At 36.5% G+C, this 18,083-nt stretch overlaps 1 protein-coding gene across 1 annotated transcript in view; it reads left to right on the top strand.

Moving 5' to 3' along the window:
- The window catches only part of beat-Ic (beaten path Ic), a 36,448-nt gene that overhangs the window by 12,109 nt on the left and 6,256 nt on the right, over window positions 1–18,083 (top strand). The window contains exons 2-4 of the mRNA XM_020954841.2: window positions 12,475–12,686; window positions 14,211–14,346; window positions 15,140–15,273. Of these exons, the coding sequence (XP_020810500.2) occupies window positions 12,475–12,686; window positions 14,211–14,346; window positions 15,140–15,273 (482 nt within the window). The remainder of the gene's footprint in view (window positions 1–12,474; window positions 12,687–14,210; window positions 14,347–15,139; window positions 15,274–18,083) is intronic.

Genomic DNA, 18,083 nt, shown 5'->3' with positions numbered 1-18,083 from the left:
GCTGCCAAGAGCAAGGATATTGTGCCTTGACCAGGCTCGGTTTCCTCTCCAGAAACCAGATACTGCTGGCAGTTGAGCTTGGCCTTTGGGTTTACTGCATGGAAATCAGACATAACTGCAGTTTCAAATCACTATGAATGGGCCATAGATGGGTGTCTTTTATTGCAATTTTCGATTTTCGAAAAGTGAAGTTTATTAGGTGAGTTTTATTTCGAGCCAAGTTCCCTGTTAATTTCCAATTAGAGCAGGTTGGGAAGTTCAATTGAGTAGAAAACGAACTTCGGCTAACAGGATGTGATATTAAATTCAAGCTCTTTATATTTTTTTAAAACTTAATTCTCTTGAATTTCACGAATGAAATAATAATCCTCTCGTCAGCAGTGACGTTTGTATCTGCCAAACCTGACAATTTTTTCCGCTTATCCAACTCGGAATGCCAACGACTTGGCCTCGTCCCCATCGCTAATCAACCCAATCAGATTTAGCCTTAGACTGTGCTTAATGCGAAAGTAAGGACTCGGCTAAGGATGGCCCCCGCCACTCGAGGATAATAGATAACCGCTAGACGAAATAGTTAAAGCACTGCTTTCTCGCCCTTATCAAAACCGAATTACAAATCCCCGTCGAGGAAAAATGAATGAAAGCGGAGCGGAGGACAGGGGACAGGCCCCAGAGGATAATCCTCCGCAACAAAGGGATGATTGAAGGAGCCAAAGTCCTTTATCAAGTGAGTGTGCCATAATAAATGCGAACAAGACAAATGTGTGGAAACCAAAACGACGGCCTTGTCCTATTCCGTCTGTTGACTTTAAGTCGGACAGGATACAGGACACAGGACACGGGACACAGAAAACACTGCAAATATCAGTCACTCGAACATAATCGGGGCCAAGACAAGTCCAAACACGGAAAACAAAATAAAAAGCAAGGCTAACCAACTAATAGGAGAAAGGACTAAGTCCGCTGTGCCGTTGCTTGACTATTGATAAGCATCGAATTCATTAATTTATATGTTCGATGAGTATCAGCGTGGAATCGCACAAGCAGAAAGGAGTTCGTCCTCCTCCTTCGTCAGGATGGCTTTGTAATGTGAAACTAAGTGATTTGAGCCGGACATGTGTTCCCCTTCGCGCCCTGCCAAGCGACCCATCCTTGCGTGTTTGTATCAAAGGACGTGTCTGTATATCTTCATTACAAATCCTAGCTGGCTTTTGCCATGCGGATTTCCAGCGAAATGTTCCGCCTGTCCTCCAAATGCTATGAGCCCCACCTAGAAACGCACAGTGGATGGAATCAGAGGCTTATTTAGTTGTAGTTTTAGTTTAGTTTAAGGAAAATATAAAAAGGTTATTATACAAGCAATAATATCAACGGATATGATTTGATTTTATATTAATTAATTATTTTTAAAAACCCTTGTTATGCTTATAATTTCTTTAGTATTCTCTCAAGAACCACTGTTTTTGACCACTGTTTTTATGACCCTAGCTGCCTTTCCTTTAGGAGAACTTGTAGCTTGACTTAAGTAGTAATTTCAATCAATTTGGCCAAGGCACTGTCCAGAGACAGACACACTCGCCCACGCAAACAATGAAAGAAGGAAAGGTTATGTCCTATATCCTGGACCAAGGCGAACAATAAAATCTCAACTAAAATATGTCACAGCAATTAATACAAAAGCAGACCGAAAGCGAAACCCAAGCCAAATACAGACACACCAGTCCGAGATGCCAACTTCAAACGCAAAAACATGGGGACAATAACTGAGGGAACTTGTGTCAAAAGGTCTTTGGGATTAAAATGAACTCCCAACCCGAGGGCCACTAAATTGTGGTTGAAAGGCAATGGGTCGTATGCGTAATATGTCCAAGGCAATTCTCCATCATCTTAAGGTGGTTTTTTGGACTAGTTTGCATTTGACAGCTCATTTACGGTCTTCATTTCTTGGAAAATTTACGATTTGGCTTTTGATCAATGCGAAAATTCTCAACTCAACCCCGGGGCCAGATGATATATGGCCAATCGATGGTCTAAGTCAAACAGCAGCCGAGACATTTGCACAATTAGAAAATAACCAAGGCCTGCCAATAAATCAACATTTTCCATTTATATTAAAAAGTCAAAGAAAGCTAAACAAAGCAGGCTTGTAATAAATATAATCGGTGCCAACGATTAATATGATAAAGTCAAGCTCATTCACACGATAAAGAAAGCAATAAATACGTTAAAAAGGTATATTAAGAGTAAGTCCTCTAAATAAATTGAATTAATTTCCTTTTTAATAAATACTTGTTTTTATTCTGATTATTTCATTACATTAGCAACTTATCCGTATTTTATTTTTGCATTTTAAACATGTTTTCTAATAAATAATGGTCAATGGGGGAACTTGGCCCAGTGGTGTCGAATATACAAGCCATTTTCTAAGACTTACATTGTTGAGAGACCAATCAATAATCCCAAAAGCTTCATTTGAGTGTCTAAGCAAAAGGTATTCAATTCCCACGCACCCTGGCTGCCCTTCACATACATTTCTTTAGATTATAGTGCCCACAGATCCAAAGATGCCAGCTTGTCAAGGAGCAGGAATAACGATGACGGCAAGGTGCAAGGAGAGGAAGTAAAATTGCACACGGAACTTGGCATTTGGGGGGCGTGGTTACGTTACCCTTCCTTCCCCTAGCAACATTGTTTTGTAATTTATTTTGTTTCAGACAGTTGCTCCCTTGCACCTCACAGTGGGTCAGCATAACTATAAATTAAAGATTAATTTCTAAAGAATAGGAAGGGGTATTTCCTTCCCAATTAATTAAATATTTTTCTATATAATCTAAAATATATATTTTATGTAAGAGTCTGGTTGCTTAAGCCACTTTGAACCACTATGCCCAAAACGAAATCAACTTGGTACTTATGCTTCGTCATTGCATAAACAAGGCACACGATGGCAGCAGGTTTTCTCGTCCTTTTTTTTCTGGTTTTCCTCTTTTTTTGAGAAATTGTAGCACTGCGTGCTCCCTGGAGTTTCCAGTCCAGGACTCCACTCCACTTCGCATGCAAAGCATGCACGTTTCTCCAGAGCTCGGTTCTCCTTTTCCCTTCTGCCAGACCAAAGATAAATTGATATTTTGGGACCCACTCTAGTGATGACCGAAATCGAGTCGATATTTAACAAAAATAAATCTACAAGATTAAGCTGTGAAGGTAAATTCTAAGCCAGGTAATAGCCATCTTTGGATAAATATAATAATTGAACAAGTCTAGATAATACAAGCAGTATCAATATATACTAAACTTTAGTAATATAAGATTCTAACATATGGAAAATACTTCGATTTTGTTGCAATGTATCATATCTTCTCTGTATATGAACCTACCTGTTTCCCCCCTTTTTTTTGGTTAGGCAAATGGAAAAATGGTAAAACTGTCCATTAACAGGAAAGAAAGGCAAATAAAAGGAGCAAAAGGGAAACAATAAGTTGGCCAACCTGCAGCAAAAAGTTGAAATCCTTTATTGTCCATTGTCCGGCCGTGGAGTTCCCTATCAGAATGCCTTAATTAAGAACGCTCAGAGTCTGGCCAAAGAGTCAGACTTCATTTCGATTTTTAACAGCGCAGCTGTTACCAAACCCAAAAAAAAAGAAGGAAAACCCCAACCACTCAGCCCCCCTTTTCTGTCCTGTTTGTGTACAAAAAAAAAAAAATGGAAACCAACAATTTGCAGTTTACAGTTAACAGCGTATCGGATCGAATCGGAGGTGGGGGCGGTCATGGGACACGTTATTGGAAAAGCAGTGAAAATTGGTTTGTTTGACGGCCCAATGTCTGGCGAAAATAACATTGAGCTCCCTCCCCATCCACCTATATGTGTATATTGTATATATCGCATATAGTTACCGTCATTGTCGAAAACTCTCGGATAGCAAAAGAAATTACTTCGATTGGAAACGAAAAGCTCTGTTGCATAAAAATAAAAATATAGAAACAAAGTTAAAGGAAAGGCCAGCGGATAGGCAGTCAATCAATGGTTCCAGCTTTGGTTAATATAAATCAATACAAATAAATAAATATGAATATAAATATAAATATCGTAAACAAGATACAAGTCTGCCAAAATACCTGAATAAACCTTAAAAACTAATTTAGACAGATGATTTTCCCCAAACTACATTTGCATATAGTTATTTTTTATGTATAATTTTTCCCATTGAATAACTTTAAACCTTATATTTTATTTATAAATATTCTATGTGCTCTAACTGTGGAGTATCATCATTTTTCTCCCTTCAAACCCTCATCCTCATCGGTTCTAATCTCGTAGAAATACTGTACTCGTGTGCAACATTTACAAACATTTGAAAAATATTGTCGGGAACCGTTGAAGCATTCATGGAAAACCACTCGAAATGCAAACTCCCTCTGCATATATGGAGGAAATCGTTTTTCGCAGCAAATATTTACAAGAAATACGAATTTTAATTTATGCAACAATCGACGAGACGCAACGCTCAACTGGCAAGAAGAGGGGCCTGGGGTCAGGGGTCAAACAAATCGATCCATCAAATGCAGTTGCAGCTGGCCATGGAAGATTGCAGGAAGTTTTTAGGGGGAAGAGTGAAAAGTATATTTGTATCTATGCATTTTGCATGCGGGCTTTCAGCAACTGTGCTATCGGTTGTTCAGGCACAAAACTGTCCCACAGATACACGGAAACACTGGCATACCGTTTATGCTTATATTTGCCACATTGCAAACATCTAAGCCCCTTTACACCTGCCCCCTTAACTATGCCAGTGGACAGGTGACACATTGGCAGACGCAGTTTTACCCGGAAAACTAAATGGGCTTGGTTCGCTTGGATTGGGAATAAGAACAGGAGGTTACATGTATTTTTTTTTTATTAACAATTCAATGGTTTTCGGATGCATTGGTAGCACATTTCCCAGGATAACAAACATATATAACTAAGATCTGAATAAAGGTGAAAAAACAATTGATGTCTCTAAGGCTGGGTATAAAAATTGATAAAAGCAATATTGTTTATAAATTCGTTGAACTTATGACTTTTATTCATTTTCTTTTAAAAAATAATTTAGAAGATAACTTTTTCTGTAAGAACATATATTTAGGAGTCTCCTTCTTTCACTTTTTAAGTTGATTAACAATCAATTTTTGTGGAAATTCAATTTTCTATATTTATAATATTATAGAAATATATATAGAAATATATAGAAATACTCAACCTTTTTAACCTTTGCAGTCTAAGCTTTTGTAATTATGTTTGGGATAAAAGATTCTTATTAAAATATATTTTTTGGTAAATTTAGAAAATGCTTTGATTTTGACCATCTAAATTCATATCAATCTAAGCATACAAGGGGAAAAACCCTCCTGTCCAAAGGAGTTTTACGAAAGTGGCCTTTTCTCAACCCAGTTCCGGTGCCATCAGCCTTCGTCCTTTCCCCCCCCCCCCCCCTCGTTCATTGCATATCAATGGAAATGAGTTTTTACCGAAAGTTCTTTTTGAACAGAAGAAGAGTCCCTGATGATGGGCGGTGAGGATAGGGACGAACAAGGCTGTGGTGGGTCAGACTTTGGGCTCTTTTTTGTTGCCATGTGCGATGATGCTTTTGGCGACGCTTTGGCGGTCGCCTGCGAACACACACACACACACACTCAGCGACAGCGACACAGACACCCATGCAAAACGCCAATGAATGCCAAGCACAGCGTCCTTTCGTCTATATCCTTGCCGGCTTTTGTGAAGTCCTGGCCCCTGCCTCCGCCCACCTCTGAGTCGCTGGCGATGACATGTCAAATGCATGACCCAATAGCCTCTCAATTCTTATTTTGCTTTTCTCTTTTGTTTGATGTATTTTCCATGAATTCGCTTTTATTATATTTTTGAAAACATATTTATTTCTGCATATATGTGTATCCATCCAATTCTAAAAATATATTATCATAAATTGTTCACTTTAATGACAAAATAATACAGCACGAAGAGCATAATAAATTCATAGACTTAGATAATTTAGATTAGAATTCAGACTAAATAAAGTCGTGGAACAAAAATCAAAATACATGAGTCAATGTTATAAATTGTTTAATTCGAATATTGACATATTTTCTGTTTTAGGATATGTATATTCTATAATAATAGAAATGTTTTATTGAATTCTCTGAACACGCATTGATAATAAAATAAATATATTTTTTGAGTATGGTTTTTCTAAACCTTAAAGATTCCAAGGTTTAATTATAAAATATAAAAAAAATATAAAACCCTTTCTAAAACTTTACATTTTTAAATACCAATTAGCTATTCAACTCTACAAATTCCTCTTTATACTTAGAGCTTAGACTAAACATTAATTATTGATCCCTTTAATTCCGGCAAGGTCTTTTCATATATTCATTTTTCAGTGATTACCCATGCCACAAAAAACATGACAACGAACAAGTGTCATGCGAAAAATTGCACAGATTTTCATTTAACATAATTCCCAGTAAAAAAACAGACAGACACACACACACACACACACACAATGAGGAAAATCGACAAACCTGAATGGTGAAAAACCAAAAACAGGACACACAAAAAGCGAAAAGCGGGCGGGGCTAGAAAAGAAAGAGCGACCATTGTCGCGGCTCCAATTCAATATAATAATAATAAAATTTGTATGCAAAATAGGCGTTGAGTGTTGAATGCATGCAAAAGATTGCAGGGCATTTGCCGATGATACAGGCAGGACGAAGGGATCCTGGTGTATATCGGCTGGCGGCTCGATTTACATACAAAAATATGCAGGACTTTGCAGCACTGTGATGCTATTGTTGTTGTTGTTGTTGCCCTTGTGGCTGGTTCGGTTGTGTTGAAAAATCGTAATCAAAAATTGCGCAATAATTTGCATGTTTATTTAATAGCCCCATCGGATAGGGTGGTGTGCAACCACCCTCCCCCCCGAAGGACTCTGTCCAAAAGCAGCACAAAGTGTCATTTGTGTGTGCACATTGCAGTGACAAACATTTTGGTAAATGCAGGAAACTGCGAAACTCTGTTTTTGGTTTTCATTTGCATCATTTTTTTTTTGCTATTTTTTTCGCTGTTTTCGGTTACCCTCATTGCTGTGCTTTTTGCCCCACCCCACCCCTGTTTTTAGCTGCCATTGAGTATCTCGTAATGTGAGTAATTTTTTCAAAACTTCTGTTCTAATGAAATTGTCTGCGGGCCGGGCTCTATACCGCTCTTAGAGCATTTGTTGTTTGGCATTGCGGAAAACACAGAGGGGACATCGGAGGGGGACGAAAGCTTGCGGCAAAATTTTATGACACTCTGAAAACAAAACAACAGCCAGAAAACCAAATCAGAAAACCAGCAAAAGAACAAAAACCAAAATTAGCGGACAGTTTCGGTAGCAAGAGGTTTTTGTTTTTGGTCTTCTTTTGAAATTTCTCTATCAAAATATTCAAATGTTGGTTGAATTAAACAATTTATATGAGTGGAAATTGAAAGGAAATTAAGGATACCATATAGTTTTGAAGTTTTTAGGGAAAATTTATGAGTTTTAATCAGAGACTTGATTATAAACACATATTAAGTTGGGATTTTAACTATATAAGATGAAAGGTGGTGTGAGAATTATTATTATTATATTAAATTAAGCAAAATTAGAACTTCCAGCTTGTAGAATAAGTGTATTCTCTTAACCAAATGGGCTTTCTTTACTTTATTTAGTTTAAGAAATCTTAGAAAAATCAAATTTTTGTCTAATTTTTTGAGCTTCTCTAAGATGATAAAGAATTCACTTTTAAGTGTGCTTCTTTCACTTAATATGTTTAAAAATATCAAAGGCAATGACAAACCATATATGCAAAAGAGCCCATACTTCCAAAAGGCTTAAGGCATAATTGTATAGTATACGACTTAAATCATATCTTCCCCTTGGTCTTAGAAACAAATTTATGCCTAAGGAAGGATCCAAAATATGTTCCCTTACTCGAAAATATATATACCCTGACTTATGTAAACACATATACATATTGGCATAACAAACATGGCACAATATTTTGACTGTTTTGTAATTTATTTGACATATTTATGGGGTTCATAAATACACAGATACATACATATATATAAAAATGCGTTTATTTCTATTTGGGCGATTTTTTCTGTAGTTTTTATTGCTAGCAATGAAAACACACACAAACAATAAAAGCAAGTCAGCATCAAAAATGTGTTTATACGTGGCCAAGTTTGGACTACATCCAAAGCCAGGATGGGAGCATGTTACCCAACAAAACACAAATAATTTCACCCCTTTCCTCGCCGCAGTTGTTGCATCGCTCATACGCCACCGTGCCGCCCTGGTCAAAGTTGCAATAGCGAAGCATAAAACATTTTTTATGTAATGATTTCCCCCCCATCCCGTTCCGCTCCAAATATATGTATCTGTCCTTCGTTTCGGCTGCTCCCTTTGGTGGGTCAGCTGCCTGAACTATTGACAGCTGATGATAAAAAATTGTTTGAAAAATAAACCGAAATGGGAAATAACACAGAGAATGGGAGTAGGAGTTCACGAAAAATATGGACTATATATATCTCTATATATATATATGTATTTACAATGTGTGAAGAACGACTCTTTATGGGTGAAAAAATAACCATTTTGGGCATGGTTTCAAAAAGCGAGCCAATATGAAGAGGAGACTAAAAATGGGGAATGAAGTTTCAAGTGGTATCTTTAAGGTTATATAATATCGAAACTTGTATCTAAAGTATATGCCATTTAGCTATAATGTGTAATATTTTCATTATACCACAGATATCGTTTTTCAGTAGATTTAAAACAATTAAATATCTTCAGGATACAGATGATATGTTTAAATTATATACTGTTTCTAAATCATTCTAGAATCAATATTATTATTATCTTATACATTATTTTTCTTCATATTTATATCCTTTCCTAAAATCAATTTATTACCATTAAATATCTTATAAATAGGAGTTTTTTAAACCATTTAACAGCAAAAAAACAATTTAATTCCCGTACCTTTAAGATGTAAAATATATTTCAGTAAATGTTCGGCAACGCACATCCTCCATTCCAAAAAAACATTGTCCTATTACAGGACTCACCTTCCCCCATTCACTCCTGCAGCCAATCCATTCCATTTGAGTACGTCCCGTGGCAGCCATTCGCGAATTAAACATTTTTCGCCTTTACACTTTTAATTTATGTATTTACTTTTGGTTTATTTGCCTTTCTTTTGCATCAGCCGGCAACTTGGTTGGTTTCAGAACAGCCCAAAATGCCTGTCCCGAATCCAGGATCCTCGAACCCATGTCCTCCTTCGCCAGGACTCTGTGCGCCTACCACCTGCGGCATTTCCACTCGCCGAGTCTGAGGCGGCTCTTATTGAAATTCCAAAGTTGAAATGACTGCAAAGTGGAGCCGGGGACGGGGACGGGGCAGGACGAGGACTGATGGCTGATGGCCGAGTCCTGGCTACAGTGTTGACAGCCATGTCAGTTACAATTCCCAGCGTCGTCATCGTCATCGGTTGGATGTGTTTCTCTCCTTTTTTTATTTTTCGGCTGAGGTCCTGTGGTCGCGTCTCGGTCTGGAGTCTGCTTTGAGTCTGCTCAGTTCTTTGGTAATATATATAAATATATATGTGTGTTAGATTGGTATGTAGAATAATACATTTTTAGGGGGCTTCACCGAAAGTGTGAGAAGCACTTTCGGGGCAACTTAGAGGAGACCTTATTTTTGGCATCCTTCTCCATCGTTTTGGTTTTGTTTACTTTGTCTGGCACTTTGTTTTGCTGCTTAACTTTTGATCAGCTTTTAATATAACTTAATGTGTCCAAATTAAATGCATTCTGTCTGTAAAGTTTTATTGCAAATTATGTACACTAAAGTCGCGGTCAACGGCTCAGCCGAGTGTAAAATCAATACAAATTCCAGCCAACCAGAATATGCATTAATATTATATAAATATTAAAGCGTGTTTGCCATAAGCCCCACAGTATATAACTGCTTATGGAGATTAAATTATTTTTGAAATACATTTAACGTTGTTTTCTGTGTGCAGTCAAAATTTCCATTAAATTCTACTTTTTACATTTGGAAACCTTGATAAGTAGCTTATCAAAATCATGGGAAATACATGAAAGAAATATAAATGCAAGTGCGTAGGGCATCCAAAAGATACATTCTACCGACATTCGGGTATAAAATGGTAAGGAAACACAATGGAAGCTAACAATATGCATGGCAGGACCTTGTCTCTATTTCCCCAGAGCACTTTCCTCCTCCTGCTTTGGTTAGCGTCTCTCCAGTTAAATGGTGAACCATTAAAAGTGGACATTTGTAAACATAAACTGACAGATAAACACCGAAAAGCAGACATAGAACTTTGCCCTTGCCTTGCGGCATCCCAGTTGGAGTTGGAGGAGAGTGAATGATACGAAGAGTTGCCCTTGCAATTTTCATTGGTTTATATGGAACACACACACACACTCAGGTCCTTCGTCCACCTAGAGAAAGCAGTTAAAATACTTAACAAACGTAGATTGTAAAAGTTTTTTTTATAACAAAATAAAATGCCAGGGGGAAAGTTGTTTCTCTAGCTGTGGTTCTTTGGCGGCGGGTATCAGGGATATGGGGTTGGCCAGTGCTAAACAACAATGTGCAGCTGAAGGACAATTTATCCCCCCATCCCCATTCCCATCGTCCTGCGATAAATGCAGCCACATCAAGTGGGGCCGTAGGGGAAGAGCACAACAAAATGCTCGCTCGTTATATGGGTCAATATGGGCAACAAAAGCAGTGTGCACCCATAGAAACAGAAACAGCAACAGAAACAGAAAATAGAAAATAGAAAAACAAACCAAAGCCAGCGAAACAAAAAACAATGTGCACTGCAAAAAGTTGCATAAAAAAATAAACAATGCTGGCTGCTAATCCCAGTGAGACAAATGGGAATAAATGCAGGTGTGTGTGTACCTGTAAATTAGTTAGTAAAAGCAGTTGAATAAATATTTCAATTTATTATAATTTATTAGCAACAAACTGAAGCTTATAAAATGTGTTTAGTAAACAATTGGTTATGATTTTCCAGTATAAATAAGTAAAACATGTTGTTATTATCGAAAGGTAATCAAGTTTACATACATTGGCAGGAATATATGTAGTAGAGTATATGGTATATAATAGTATATAGTATGAAAAAAAATATCTTACTTGATATCGTAACAAACGTATGGTATAAATTAATACATCGATATTGTAAATATCGAAAATCGAATGCATTTAACTTTAAACTACGATATTTTCAACCAGTATCGGGAGAATGTTATTTTATTGAATTTGCTCCTTATCCGTTTATAATTGTCAGATTTATCAAACAGAATATCGGTTTGTGAATAATAAATTATCAAAATAACGATTTAAATGTCGAAGATGTATCGATTTATCAATATATTGAAGTGTTTAAATTTCAACATAACGAAAGAGTAAACAAATGTAACAACTTAAACAAAATAACAAAAAAAAACCAATTAAATAAAGAAGCAAGTTTCTGTAAATGTTTTCAAATGTTTCAAAGCAATGTTTTACGCTTCAATAAATACTGAAATTAAAGAAGTTTTTATCCATGAAGATTCCGAGTAACAAATTTTGAAGGATTTTATTTTTGATCATTATTAAGAATAGTTTTAGGTATTTCTTTCTTCCCTTACTTTCTTATCTCAATAAGATGAAGAGGTTTATTGAAAACTTAATTTCAAACACAACTTAAATCGAGTTTTGTTTATCGAATATTTATCAAAAATTAGGTTTAGATATATATTTTTTTTTCAGTACTCTTTGGTCACGACCCACGATCCCATCAAACGAGTAGCCTAATGACAGGGGCAGGGTTAAAAACAAAACAAAAACAAAACGAAACAAAAAAAGAATGCAAATGGAGAAATCGGTGGCTAGTTGGGAAGCACTTTGTTTGCAACATCGGTATTGTCATATGAAACATCCAACAGGAAGCCAGCGGTCATGCCGGCTGCCCTCTCACTTGTCAAAGGAAGAAAGGGTTGGTTGGTTGGCTTAGTAGTTAGCATCGAACTGGATTCCAATGGGATTTCGAAGGTGAAGAGGTTGGGTCACCTCACTCACCTTTCCGCATACCTTTTAGTTGAGGTCAATGCAGGAAATGGTTTAAAAAACAAAAGCAAACTGGAAATGGAGGGACATTTTTGAAACAATTAAAAGAACTATATATATTTCGAATTTCAGTTTTTATCAATCAAAACAAATTGATTTTAAACACCCTTAAGGTTAAGCCCCTTCTCTAGGAAATATCTCTACTGCTACTCTGAATACTTTCAAAAGTCACAATATCACTTGCTTAATATATCCTTTTAAACGAACACTTTATATTTACGAAGCCTGAAACTCATTTTATTTGCAGATTTTATTGTGGCACTCAAGGATGTTTCCGTAATGATACCGCAGGCGGTGAAACGTGGCAGCAATGCCCTGTTCACGTGTAATTACGATATGGAAAACGATACTCTATATTCGGTGAAATGGTATAAGGGCAAGCGTGAGTTTTATCGCTACACGCCCAAGGAGAATCCGGCGATGAAGGTCTTTGCCATGACAAGTGGTCTCAACGTAGAGGTGAGTACGGGATGATAATGCCCCCATATCCTTATACTCGTCTTCGTACTCATATCCCTATTCCCCATAACGCGCACATGTTACTACAGTTGCGTGTAAATTATATCCATAATGGCTGATTGCCAGCCACTCCCAGCCAGAATTTGCCTCATAACGACATTTGCCGGCTTATTCGCCCCACTGCCCGTTGTAATTATGCCGGTCCATCCGTTGACGCATCCGTTAAGAGTTGTTGGGCGTGGCCAATTAGTCGCGCTTGCGATTGACTTGCGGCTCATTAAAAAACAATATATACAGATTGCATAAGGTCCCAGGAGAGAAATAAAGTCCACTGATATCAAGCGACACTCGAAATACACTTGACTTTTGGCATTAAGGGTAGTTTTTCAGTAACGAAAAGTACCCACAAGAAACAGAAAGAAGCTTAATAATAGATCATTTTACCTATCAGTCAGATTTCAATTTGTAAACCTTCAAAAAATAATAAACCTTTTCTTCACTTTTCATTTTTATGATTTATGTTTTTATCCAAATGTTCTCTCCATTTAATATTTCCCCCAAGAATGGGTATAATTAGCCGAGTTTAATTATTCCATCGAAGTACACGAGGGCCAATTAGGTATCGGAAGCAACAAATTGGGTTAAACAATCAAACGAGAACTTCAGCCAATGATCCCTGCTCACTACCCTCACCATCACCTCATCGTAGACCGCATTTATGTGACATACATATACATATATTTATCCAGAATATTTACCCAGTATTAAATGCAATTTATTAAATTTGATTTTTATTAAGTGAATTGCCATTTTGAGGTTGCCTGATTTTCGATGCGAAACATTAAATTTTTGCGAGCAATCATTAATGAGTGTAAAAAGTAGTTTGCTTGCAAAGGAAATATCTTAATTTAAGGTAAAAACTGAATTAAGTTCAATTTAAACGCAAAATAAATACAAGATACTAAGTGACCATTATAAATACTATAAAGTCATGGTAAAGAACGATTGATTTCAAGTCAAACCATGCAGAAACCACTTCTTTTTGGCTTAAATACTTTTATTTCCGGGTTATAGACCACCCAAGAGTCCATAAATAAGATGTAAATTCAGATTAGGCTCGTAAAACAGAGCCTGAAAATCAAATCGGTTTTTTGTCAAAAGAAATCCTACTCAAAGCCAGATGACTGACCCCTTGAACTTTAAAGTCAACTCTTCACCTTTATGCCCTCAATTTGCAGTCACTTTTCATCAGTGAGCTATCTTTCATCACCAGCAGCTGTGCTTTTCGTCATTCATAACCAAGACAACATTTTTCTATTTATTTTTTTCCATTCTCCCTCCCCCTGCTGCTGTTGCTGCTATTTTTTGCACTTTTCACGAGGTTATATTCAATTTCTATGCACCGCGCCCAGCCAATTTTGCCCAACTAATTTTTATTACGTTCTTCATTTCCTTTCACGCTTTCTTTGACCCGCCCGCTGACTTTCACCGCCGCTTTCTCTTCTTTTCCTTTACTTTTTGCAGCGAAACCTTTCGAATCAGAGCCACGTCGTCCTGCAGTCGGTGCCGTTGAATATTTCGGGAAAATTTACATGCGAAATATCCGTGGAGGCCCCCACATTTCAAACAGCCATGGTGTCCGGCGAAATGGAGGTGGTCGGTAAGTGAAATAAAATGGAGAACATGGGAAAGCCAGCTAGATCAAGTCGAAATTTATACACCTTTTTTTTAGTTAATAGGAAAATGCGTTTTAATATTCAGGTCACAGTTAAAATAGGCTTGATAGACTTGGTTATTTCCATTATTCGTTAAACGTAACGTAATATGATTTATACGAAATACTGACCAGGAAATACCCGGATCTTAGCTTACAAAATACTTGCCTACTTTTTGGCGGAACGCTATTTTGTATCAATAAATCTATAAATAGACATCCATAAATAAACTTTTAAAATCTTTAAAATGTAATTAAAATCCAAAAAATAAAAATCAGTTTTCAAAATATTAAACAGTTACCATTTCGTATGATTTTTAAATTCCATAGAGCTGATTTATATAAGATTATTCCATAGTATCTTTTTAAAGGACTTACCTAAAACGATATATAAAATTGTATTAAATAATTAAGCAGAATCAGTGGGAAAAGTTCAAAATCTAAAGTAATAAAAAGTTAAAATAAAACTCTATTATTATTATCATTAATTTTAAAATCCAAACTTCTGATTCAAATAAGAATACCCTCCTATATCACACTACCTATAGCTCTAGCTATGCAATATTGCAACGCCTAGAAAGAAAATGTGCAAAGTGGAAAAGAGGGGGCGAAGGAAAACCTGCGGTCAGGTCGAGCAAATTAATTAGAACAACTCTGTTTGAGCATGGTGGCTCTTTCTGGCCAATTTTACATTTTCATTCCTTGGCTCACAATTACCCCTCTCTCTCTCCTTTTGCAGAGCTACCGGAAGAGCACACTGTGGTCACCGGGATACAGGCACGCTATCGCGTCGGCGATTTGGTGGACGGCAATTGCTCAATTAAATACTCGAAACCGGCTGCTAATTTGACATGGACTATTAATGGTATTGTGGTAAGTTTTGGTTTCGTTTACCACTGTTATCCGCAGCTGGCCACGCCCACACCGCCTATCAATTAGCAGGCAGGCAATCGAAAGTGGGCAACTTTGATCGCATTCAATTGATGGCCTCCACCATCGCTTTTTCAATTAGTCATTTGGCAAAGAGAACGGACCAGGAACTTGGTGTGTGTCGGCACTTTCATCGTCGCATTTGAATGAATGCACTTTGAGTTGAACGAAATACGGTTGGGTAACGACATATTTATTGCTTTTTACAGAGGGTTTCTTAAAAGAAATTTAAGAGTTAGGTGGAATTAAAAGGAGGAGTTTATAATTTAAAACATTATTTTAAAGTTGGGAAGTGCGAGATGTTATAGTTAGTTACGAGGTTGGAGTTATCCCTTTGAATCCCTGAAAGTATTTATTTAGAAATTGGCTTGGAGAAACATTTGCTATCTGATTTCAATACTTTCTAGTAACGTAAATTAAGACCAAAAGCAATCAAAGCTAAATGTATATAATTGAGACGTTATTCTGGTATAGAGAGTTTTAAAAAACACATTAGAAAATTATTTTGAATTATAGTTAAAGGAGAAATAGATATAAATATATCAATACAATATAAGTAAATTACTTTAATTTACTTTATAACTAATCACGCATATTTTAAAAACCTATAAAAAACGGGTACTATAACTATTTTTACAAAATATATTTAGAAGAAAAAGAGTCCTTAAATAGATTAATTGTATTAAAGTAATGAATGTAACCCCTAAATTTAATTACAAATTTCAGTTGATACATTTCTTATATTTTCTACTAGATTCTATACAAAGTGCATTAAATATTTAACTTCAAAGTTGTCCCATCGAATGTAATATATCAACTTTTATAAAAATCAAATTTTATAAAAACTCACAATGAATTTAATAGAACCATTTGTACAATATTTATTTAGAAGAGATTCCCTAATCAAATTATTGGGATAACTGATTCCAAGAATTAATGAATTCAACCGCAAACTATTTTTGATAAATTTTCCGTAATTCAAAAACAAATTTCGGTTTATACTTTTATATTTTCTTGTCAGCTTCAATGCAAAGTAAATTAAATAGATAACTTCAAAGTTATCAAACAACTTTAATAAAACCTATAAAGGATTTAACAATACTATTTGTAAAATGTTTATTTAAACGAAAGAGACTTTTTAAATAAATGAGTTGGATAACTAACCTCAGACATTAATAAATTTAATCCAAATTAAACTAGATTTTTATACCCTTGCAGGGTATTATAATTTCAGTCAGAAGTTTGCAACGCAGTGAAGGAGGCACCTCCGACTATATAAAGTATATATATTCTTGATCAGGATCAACAGCCGAGTCGATCTAGCCATGTCCGTCTGTCCGTCTGTCCGTCTGTCCGTCTGTCCTTCTGTCCGTCTGTCCGTCTGTCCGTCTGTCCGTCTGTCCGTTTCTACGCAAACTAGTCTCTCAGTTTTGAAGCTATCTGAATGAAACTTTGTAGTTAGCCTTCTATATACTCTCACTCGTATATATGTCGGAACGGGCCGGATCGGACGACTATATCATATAGCTGCCATAGGAATGATCGGAAAATTTTTACAAAATTTTTTTTAACTTTTTCAGTTTTCAATAGAATTGGATCAAATTTGAGATATAGCCATTTTACTATACTCTTCAATTTTGCGTAAAATTTTATGAAAATCGGACTACTATATCATATAGCTCCCATAGGAACGATCGAGAAATTAATACAATTAAATTTATAACCTTTTCAGTTTTCAACTGATTTTCATCAAATTTTAGGTATAGGCATTTAATTTAAGTCTTAAATTTTGTGGTAAATTTCATGAAAATCGGACGACTATATCATATAGGTGCCATACAAACGATCGTTTGATGTGGAGGAAAAATGCAAATCAGTGAATGTAAAACTGCAAATATAATATGTATAGGTGAATGAAATGAAAGCAGGTATTACTTCATTTTTTTTTTTTAACACAAAGATATAAAATTTGTATTGTATGGTTTTTTATTCATAGAAGTTCTATCTGCAAGGGTATATAAACTTCGGCGTGCCGAAGTTAGCTTCCTTTCTTGTTATGTTTCAAATCCATTCACATTTCAGTTGATACATTTCCCATACTTTCTTTCTCAACTTCAATACAAAGTGCATTAAATAGTTAACTTCAAAGTTGTCCCCTAGCATTTGATCAATCAACTTGTTTCGCAAAAAATAAAACCAGGTGAAACGTGGGCATTGGTTTTCCCATTTTTTGCGTTTAGTATGCGATTTTTCATTTCGCGTCTGTTGCATACTTTTTGGCACCTGTGTGCGCGACGCCTCCATTTTCCCGCCGCATCTTTGGCATTTATTTGTGCCCGGGACCCAGGAACCAGGACCTTCCGCTCCTCTCCCCCCTGCTTTTGCCTTTCTTCGGATATGTTCATTTTTTGAAATGCCGTCAGTTTTTATGCCTTTCGCTTTGCTGGGCGGGATGTTTTATGGCCGCAACCACAGCAGTCGGCTCCAACAGGAGGTCGCCGGTTTGCAGCCAGCTGCCAGGACAGAGAGAGAGTCCTGCTGCCGCTCCGCATGATTGCACAGGTGTCAGGGGTGTCGTGGCAGGTGAGTCAGGTGTTTTTCGAAGGGAAAACGGGGCTGACATGTCCTGGCATTTTGCGTTTGGTTTTTCAAGAAACGTTTAGGTTGTCAGCTAGTTTTTCCCTAACGTTTTTATGGCCAGCAAGGACATTACGGACTCTGTGCCGACTTTTGGCTGGTGCCTTCGTTATTGT

The sequence above is a fragment of the Drosophila serrata genome, unplaced genomic scaffold, assembly GCF_035046125.1.
Source record: "Drosophila serrata isolate PLE 108 unplaced genomic scaffold, ASM3504612v1 contig_245, whole genome shotgun sequence".
Classification (NCBI taxonomy): domain Eukaryota; kingdom Metazoa; phylum Arthropoda; class Insecta; order Diptera; family Drosophilidae; genus Drosophila; species Drosophila serrata.
Note: the sequence above shows the minus strand (reverse complement) of the source record. Positions and strands in the feature narration are given on the sequence as shown.